The sequence below is a fragment of the Mastomys coucha genome, chromosome X, assembly GCF_008632895.1.
Source record: "Mastomys coucha isolate ucsf_1 chromosome X, UCSF_Mcou_1, whole genome shotgun sequence".
NCBI lineage: Eukaryota > Metazoa > Chordata > Mammalia > Rodentia > Muridae > Mastomys > Mastomys coucha.
Window position 1 is genome coordinate 143,952,443 of NC_045030.1, and position 9,344 is coordinate 143,961,786.

Genomic DNA, 9,344 nt, shown 5'->3' on the forward strand with positions numbered 1-9,344 from the left:
GAGCTGCACAGTCATGTTTATTACTATACTATTTACAAAAGACAAGCTAATGAACCAGCCAAGATATCAACAGGTAGGTAATGTGTGTGTACATGTGTATATACATATGTGAGTATGCACACATGTGTGTGCATATAATGTCAAAATGAAAGCCAATGTTTTGCACATAAATTTTAAAAGTTACATTAGAAGCCAGAGAAATGGCTCAGCAGTTAAGATCACTTTGCTTTTGAAGAGGACCCAAGTTCAGTTCCCAACAACCACACAGTGGCTCACAATCAAACATCTATAATTTCAACCCATGGGATCTGACACCTTTTCTGGCTTCTGTGGGCCCGAAGATATTTACATGGTACACAGACAAACATGCAGGCAAAATATTTTTAATGTGCATTAAAAGAACAAAAGTTTAGCAGTTGCTTAGATTGTTAATCATATAGTTATCATGTATTGCAGCAATCCAACTCTAGGTAGTCATGCCAAAGAAATGAAAACAGTCTCACACAAGGATTTTTAGCAGCTTTATTTATAACTTCCTCCTCAACTGTAAAGAATGTCATCCAACTTGGGGTTGAATAAGCAGTAAGATATCCACACAATAGCATATGAAACACAAATCAAAACTATTGATACATCCAGTGATATGGATCTCAAATCTATAATTCATAACACATTATTCTCAAAAGTTACATACTATTAAATTCCACTTACAACTTTTTTTCAAAAGACAAGCCATAAAGTGAAAGCACAAGTCAATGACTGTCAGGGAGAGAACAAGATTTAACTATAGCAGGAACGGTGGAGGGGAAGCTAATAGAACTCTTCTGTCCTATGTTAATGATTGATTACTTTATCCACTTATCAGAGCTTACACAACTGCATCTAACTTGAATGTAAGATTTAAAAGGAAAAAGCTAAAAGCTTAATGCCATAAAATAAGCCCGTGTGACTTACGACATTCATACTAAGGAACAGGAAAAAGGTCTGTGCCTGCTAGGGTCTGAGGATGGGGGCAGGACTATACTACAAGAGGACGAAGTAAGCTTGGGGAAAATGCCACAAAAATTCTCTCTCTTGATTATAATGGCAGACCACCCTGTTAAAAGGTGTCCAAACTTACAGAACTTAAAATCATGAAGGATGAGATTTATTATATAAAAATGATTTTTAAGTGGAGAGTAAAGACCCAAGAAATTGTCTTAAGAACAAATAGCCAGGCATGATAAGAAACAGCTGCAATCCCAACACTTGGGAAGCTAATCAGGGGGGCTAAAAAGTTCAGGACCACACTGGGTTACATGGAGGAAACCCTCTCTCAGTCCCTTTGGGAGGGCAGCTGATGCTCTTAACTGTGGAGCCATTGCTCCAGAAGGGAAACCCTCTCTCTGTGCATCACATGCTACGCCCCCCTCCACCCACCTTGAGATACATTAGAGTTAGAATATCTAGAGTCTCACATAATTTCATTTTGCTCTGAGACTGCCTCTTACTCTGCAGTCCAGGCTGGCCTCAGCTTCACAGCCATCTTCCTGCTTCAGCAGTCTTAGTACTTGGAGTACTATTGGTGTGAGCCACCCACCTGGTTTTAGTTCTATTTCATTTTGGCATGATTATGTTCCCAATAATCTAGATGCTTTTATTTCTAATACACTATTGTCTTGCAAAACTTAAAATGAGATCAGTGAATTAAGTTGGACATCATTTAAAGAGATTTAGAAAGCATAGTTTTTCATAAAATACTACCATTTTTTAAAAACAGAGTAGAGAAAATATATTTTAAATATATGACAACAGAAAACACCACAGAGTGGTGCTCCTTTGTTGAGAAGGCAAAATAATGCAAACCAAAAGGCTAGCATAAGATTTGAATTAGACTCAAGTTATAAACCTAGCACACCACCACTTCGTGTTGACAAGAGCACATTCTGTCAGCTTTCTGAGCCTTACCCCTACCTGATATGGATATATTGAAAGTTAAAAGTGGCCAGGCGGTGGTGGTGCACGCCTTTAATCCCAGCACTTGGGAGGCAGAGGCAGGTGGATTTCTGAGTTCGAGGACAGCCTGGTCTACAGAGTGAGTTCCAGGACAGCCAGGGCTACTCCAGAGGAACCCTGTCTCAAAAAACCAAAAAAAAAAAAAAAAGTTAAAGGTGGTAACCGATTCTCAGAGTTTAGTAGAGTTTGTGCTCAGCCCCAACCCTCCAGAAAACAGGTACCATCTACATTTCCTGAACATCCTGCAGCCAATGGCTTTCCAACTTACTATGATAGGTATACCCCTTCTAAAATCTTCATCCTCTACCCTATCCCCAGACACTTCCGCAGACAGAAGACGCACCACTGTCCTTCTCTACTCCTATGCCACCCAGATGAGGACCCACCTATTGATTCGGAAAATAGATAGGCAAGAGCCTTGGCACTGAGATCTTGTAGGGTGATAAAAAACGAAAAAAGATCACCCATCAAGGGACAACTGCCACCTCCCCCGCCACTGCCACCAGGTTTCTCAGCAGTCTAACCTTTAGAACATTTACCTGTCCAAGAGGTTAACACTTATCAGCCTAACTCACAGGGTAGGACACCAGAATTTAGAGTGCAAGGTACACTGCCAGCACTTGGACTCTGCTTATTTGCTTTTATAATAATTACAAATTCTTTTTGTTGTTTTATTGTTTGCTTTTCAAGACTATGTTTCTCTATGCAGCCCTGGCTGTCCTGGAACTTGCTCAGTAGACCAGGCTGGCCTGAAACTCATGAGATTCACCTGCCTGTGCCTCCAGAGTGCTAGGATTAAAGGTATGTGCCCAGTTGGACTCTGCTTATTTGTTTTGGGATGTTTTGTTGAGAAAGGGTCTTGCCAGATAGTTCAGGCTAGCCCATAACTTACAGTCCTCCTAGCTCCAATCTCCTAAGTGACTGTCAGGGTTATAGGTATGTTGCCACCATGCCAAGAGTCTGCTGATTTTATTTACCTTGTAAAACACAGTGGGAGCTGGGAATGGTGGCAAAAACCTGTAATCCCAATACTTGGGAGGCTGAGTAAACAGACTCCCCCAATGATAATGATGGATGGTGATGATGATAATATTACAGCTTGGTAATAGAATGGTTAGTTGTCTAACATGTGTGAGGACCTATTAGGTTCAATTCCTGGCACCACAAAAACAAACACAAGGTCATTTTCAAAGACAGAAAGGATTAAGTAGAGGGTACTGGGGTTTGGCAGCTCCAGACCTTTGATAAGAATGGAGGGCACTGCAGCAGGAGATACATGATATGGAGGTGTTCTACTATGTAAGTACATCAGGGAGAATGGAAAAGCATCTGGATTCTCCCATCCCACAGGAAGCAGTACTTGCAGTATGAGGAGAAGGTCAGCTGCTCAGTCACCAGCACAGTCATCGGAGTTGCCAGAGAGGTCAAGCATGGACATCATGGAGTCAGACAACTTAGTGGCGATTTTATCTGTACATGGAGAAATACAGGCAACCTTTGGGTAGCTGGCTTAGCCAACATGTCTGCCACAGCCAGCTATCACTAACTTGGCCCATACCAACCTCCCAACTGGCTCAGTTACACGTCTGATCATTCAGCAAACCAGATAGGCCATTAAACTTGTCAACTTCATAGGGAGATCCATTCACCTATAAGTGATCACCCCAGCATTGTTTCTTTCTCATGGTTTCAGACTAGAAGGATTCCAAGTATTTTTGTGTCTTCTGAGTACTAAAATAGTAACTTCCCTCTATTGTGTGAATTTAGCACTCCTCCATTACCCCTACCCACCCCCAATCACTCACTCATAGCAAAGGAGTACACACTAGTACTAACTTTGACCTTGAATGCTTAACACTCACAGTATCATCCTCAAGATACACTTATTCTTTGGGGTTCCCTGAGACTTCTCCAGGAACCCTCTGCTGATCAGTCCTATCTCCAAGCTGGGCTAAGCTCCCTAGAAGTGCTTGTTGTGTGTGACCTCACAGTGACTCTTCTGCACTGCCACTGTTTATTTTGTCGTCTCTCTATTCTCTTGGAGTTGAAGGGCAAGTCACCCTTGGATTCCCAGGACTCACCGTAGAGCCAGTATAAGATAGCTATAAAATGGCCTAGCTAAAAAGAATAGATGACGGAGTCAACCAACACTACCCAAATTGTTATACTATAGCCATGGATATTGAGGTGTAAGAGTACTTACCTTTATTAATGCACTGAAAACTGTTTCCTTACTCCTCAGTAACCATGGGGGATAACAAAGCCACAGCTTTACTACAAATAATGTAGTATCTTCATATAACCTACATACAACTTCCTGCATAACAAGATTTCTTATCATATTCAATATAATACAAACACTACAAGACAACTGCTACTCTGTCTCATTCAAGAAATAATGACAAGAAACATAGCCTGCACCTATTCTAACTTTAAAATTGTATTTAGGCAAATGTAGTGGCACATGCCTTTAATCCCAGCGCTCAGGAGGCAGAGGCAGGTGGATCTCTCTGAATTTGAGGCCAGCTTGGTCTACAGAGAGACCCTTTCTTGAAAAGATTATTTTATGTATACGTATGTGTGCCTAAGACTATGTATGTGAATCACATGCTAAGTGTCTTCAGAGGTCAGAAAACTTGGATGCCCTAAAACTCGAGTTACAAACACTTGTGGGTCATATATGGGTACTAGGAACCAAACCTGGGTCCTCTGCAAGAGTATCAAGTGCTTTTAACAATTGAGCCATCTTTCCAGCCCCTAAGAGATGCAATTTCTTCCAAATGTTTTTTATTTCCACTTAACTGAATCTGTAGTCCAGAAGCCACAGATATGGACGTTACTCTAAGTAACTTGCAGACCTGTAGGGGTCAACTACACAAAGGACTGCCATTAATACAGAGACAATTTGTATAGTTATGTGGAAATATTCCTAAGATACAGAATGGAGAAATTATGAAACAAAAACTGTATGCTCAGTGACAAGCATTTGTGTGGAAAAGAAACTCAGAATGCATGACTTCTCCATATATCTGTCTTAAGAAGGGCAAAAAATTAACCAGCTTCCTATGACAAAAAGCCGTAAGAGATTTTATTGTGTATCTTCTGGGTTTTGGATATACTGCCTATTTATAGAGTACAAATGATAATATGCATTCTACCTAACAGACAGAAAGCTCCCAAGAAATGGGGACATGATATACAGACAAGGTCAGTGGTCCTGCAAGTTTAGGTCTCAGAGATCTGCCTTAATGACATTGACGCAAGCTAAATTTTTGAGAACCACTTGCCAGTCCATGAGTTTCCTAACCCCATCTCTCTAACTCTTCCATGAAGATAGACATATGGAGATGCTTATTCAAAAGTGCCTAGTTCAGGGCTGGCAAGATGGCTCAGTGGGTAAGAGCACTGACGGCCCTTCCAAAAATCCCGAGTTCAAATCTCAACAATCACATGGTAGCTCACAACTACCCATAATGAGACCTGACGCCCTCTTCTGGTGTGTCTGAAGACAGCCACAGTGTACTTATGTATAATAATAAATAAATCTTTAAAAAAAAAAGTACCTAGTTCTAGCCCCAATCAGACATTTTCCAGAGCACAGGAATGATCAGGTACCCTTACCTGAACGCTTCTGCATTTTTTTCTTATTCTTCAAGGCAGATGCCAGAGCCTGGCCTTGTTGAAGTGGGTCTGTCTCTAGGATCCTCTGCAACATCGGGCGGCGGTCCACAGAACTGACCTCTACTACATGGTTATTTTGGGGGCAATGGTGGTCCACATTGCGTTTAGGCCACCCCATCTGATTACGGCTTGGTTTGGTACAATAGCCAGTGAAATTTCCAATCTGGAAAGAAAAACAATGATGGTGAGGTCTTGATCTCCAAACACTCCTACAGAGAAACGAAATACAGGGATGGGTAAGAAGGAATCTGGAGCCAATATTCTAACTGATGCTTAGTGGGCCCATTAGCCTCAATTTGTTCATCTGTCCAACAAGGTGACAATGAGTAGCCTGCAAAGCTTTCTGTTCTTGTTATTGAAGACAGTTTCTCTGTTTAATAGCCCTGACTGTCCTAGAACTCACTCTGTAGACTAGGCTAGCCTTGAATACACCTACCTCTGCCTCTGGAGAGCTGTGAAGGCTTAAAGGTATATGCCACAACCACCTTGGCTACAAGGCTTTTACAAGAATTTGATAAAGAAAGTGATGGTTTACACCTGTAATCTTAGCAGTCAAGAGGCTGAGGCAGGATTGCCACAAGGCCAGCCTGGACTAGATAGATGAGTTCTACGTTAGCTTGGGCTACAGAGACTGTCTCAAAAAAAGAAAAACAGAAAAAAAGTATTTGATTAGTGACAACTGATAGTATAATGATCCTTTGTTGAAGTAACCCTTCTAGGCCTTACTCAGGTAGTACTTTTAACACCTACTTTGGGCCCAGCTATATGGGACAAACCTGGGAACAAAGAAATGTTAGACTTACTTGCACCTTCAGTAAGTAAGTAGGCTAAAGCTAACCCAAAGCATGTTGTCTACCCATCAGGGTAGTATGAAGGGTATCTGTGTGTTGGGTACAGGTTAGTAGTAAAAGCAAATATCAAGAGAGCATTTACTATGTATCATGTACCAATCTAACATATACACAGTAACATAAACATGTTTCAGGCAACAATGGGCCACATATGTGCCGGTGGCCTGCCTTGAGCATCTTATGGTTTATGGTAGTACACTCTATGGTATTTCCACAATGAAGATCCTGTCATGGTAGGCAGACATGGTAGCATACTCATACAGTATTCCTTGAAAGCTGTGCAATGGGGAGGTCTGCTGGGGGCCCTGGATAAAGGGGACAGAGTACTGTCAGTTTCTAAGAAACATACTATGTCCAGGGGCTTATGGCTCAGTGAAAAATATTATTTGGGGAGGAAGCCTTAAATAGACAGGTTTGCACTTTTTTTTTTCTTTAGACATGGAAAACTTCTAGCACCACGTGATGATGGGAATAGTGTGATCCTTGACACTACACATATTCACACCTTACCTTCTACAACATACTGATTATAGGTAAGTTTCCTCCCTGGGCAACCTGAACCCCTTACTTTCTGAATGTCTATTCTCATTCACTGGCAGGACAACAAGAGATGTTTGTTAAATATTTCCAGATATTAGGTCACCATAAAAAATAAGAGGTCTTGCCCGGCAGTGGTGGCGCACGCCTTTGATCCCAGCAATTAGGAGGCAGAGGTAGGTAGATTTCTGAGTTCGTGGCAGCCTAGTCTACAGAGAGAGTTCTAGGACATCCAGAGCTACACAGAGAAACCCTGTCTCAGAAAAGAAAAAAAGAAAAAAGAAAAACAAGAGGTCTTGAAGTAATCACTAAACAAATTTGTAAGTGAAATAAGTAAAGTACAGAACAATGGGAAAAGCCTCCTCTATTTTAATTAAAATAGTTACTTGGGGCTAGAAGTGGCTCAGTGGTAAATGGCTTGCCTAGTATATAAGAGACCCTGGGTTCAATCCCCAACACTGACAAAAAATTTTATCTCAGTCTGGCATAGATTGGCACACACCTTTAATCCTAGAACTTGGGAGGCAGTGGGGGGTGGATCTCTGCAAGTCTGAGGCCAGCCTGGTCTACAAAGTTCCAGAACAGCCAAGACTACACAGAGAAACCCTGTCTCAAACTAGTGTGTGAGTGTGTGTGAGTGTGTGTGTGTGTGTGTGTGTGTGTGTGTGTGTGTATGTAAATAAATACAAGATAGGTCTGAAAGGACATCCCAAAGTCTGACAATAGTGACTGTCTCCAAAGAAGGAACAGAGTGAGTGGGGGACAGAAATAAGAGACTACTTATCATTGTGAAGCCTTCAGTCCATTCTCAATTTTAAATAATAAACAAATATTGCCTAGTTAAAATTTTTTATTTCAATATGTTAAACTAGAGAGGAGATTTGACCCAGAAATGAAAACAGGCAACCATCAATAGTTTCCTGTTGCCTTAAGGGTCAAAGTCAAACTTAAGGCATGCATTCTATGCTCAAACTCCAGATTCATCTTTTTCAACCTCTACTCCAGTCACCTAGTAGCACAAGCAATTCCCTCCAAACACCATCTCTTTGAGCCCTGTTATAGCCCAGAGAACTCGGCCTTCAAAATGGAGTTTAAGGGTTCTCTGATCAACTAACAAGTAATACAGTTTAGGGCACTTAAATATAGGCTCTTCCCATATTATTGCCCATCAGTAATCATGCCTTCTATGTGTCTGAAATGAAAACTTTAGAGGAGCAGAGATGGGAAATAAAAAAATCGGGGGGAGGGGGTGGCGCTGAAAAGATGGCTCAGCAGTTAAGAGCACTGTCTGCTCTTCCAGAGGTCCTGATTTCAATTCCCAGCACTCACATGGTAACTCACAACCATCTGTAATGAGATCTGATGCCCAATTCTGGCGTGTCTGAAGACAGCAACAGTATACTCACATACATAAAATAAAAATAATTTTTAAAAAAGATGCTGGAACAATCAAGAATGGCCCAACTATTGAAGAGCACGCCTTTGAATCCCAGCACTTGAGAGGCAGAGAGGGAGATGGATCTCTGTGAATCTGAGACCAGCCTGGTGTACATCAGAGCTGTTACATAGAGAAACCTGTCTTGAAAAAGAAAATAATAACAACAAAACAGAATCATACCATGGTTGGTTGGTTTGTTTGTTTGTTTGTTTGTTTTGAGACAGGGTTTCTCTGTATAGCCCTGGCTGTCCTGGAACTCACTCTGTAGACCCAGCTGGCCTCAAACTCAGAAATCCGCCTGCCTCTGCCTCCCAAGTGCTGGGATTAAAGGCGTGGGCCACCACTGCCGGGCCAACAAAACAGAATCATATGATGCTGTGAAGGTGTTGTATAGCAAGCCATGGAAAGGTGTTTAAGCAGGAGAACTGACAGGTTCAGAACAAAACCACAGAATAGCCAGGTATGATGATGCACACCTGTAATCTCAGCACTGAGGAGGTGGAAGGCAGGAGGATCAGGTGTTCAAAGCCAGCCTTGGCTACATGAGATCCTGTCTCAAACAGCAACAAAAGAAACCATGGAGCATATGTCCAGGTAAATTGAGGCCTAAAGCATACTCTAGGATTACAGGAATCATAGAGATGATAAATTCTGACTATGTCTCAAGAAATATGGTAAAGAATAAACATAGGATTTGGTGACTAACAGTGTATGGAATTCTGGATACTAGTCAACGGAAGGAGTCATCTGCTAATTGAATAATTGGGTGAGTAAGGTGGTGATGCCTGTGCTATGGACTGGAACCAGGGCTGGGAAAGCTTGCTTGAAAGAGCTCCTTAGAC

At 41.6% G+C, this 9,344-nt stretch overlaps 1 protein-coding gene across 1 annotated transcript in view; it reads right to left on the reverse strand.

Moving 5' to 3' along the window:
- Nucleotides 1-506: 506 nt before the first annotated feature.
- Nucleotides 507-9,344, reverse strand: part of Gnl3l (G protein nucleolar 3 like) — a 33,410-nt gene continuing 24,572 nt past the window's right edge. Inside the window, exons 14-15 of the mRNA XM_031380494.1 lie at nt 5,617-5,839; nt 507-3,465 (exon numbers count right to left, since the gene is read on the reverse strand). Coding sequence (XP_031236354.1) covers nt 3,383-3,465; nt 5,617-5,839 — 306 coding nt within the window. The 3' untranslated portion in view covers nt 507-3,382. The remainder of the gene's footprint in view (nt 3,466-5,616; nt 5,840-9,344) is intronic.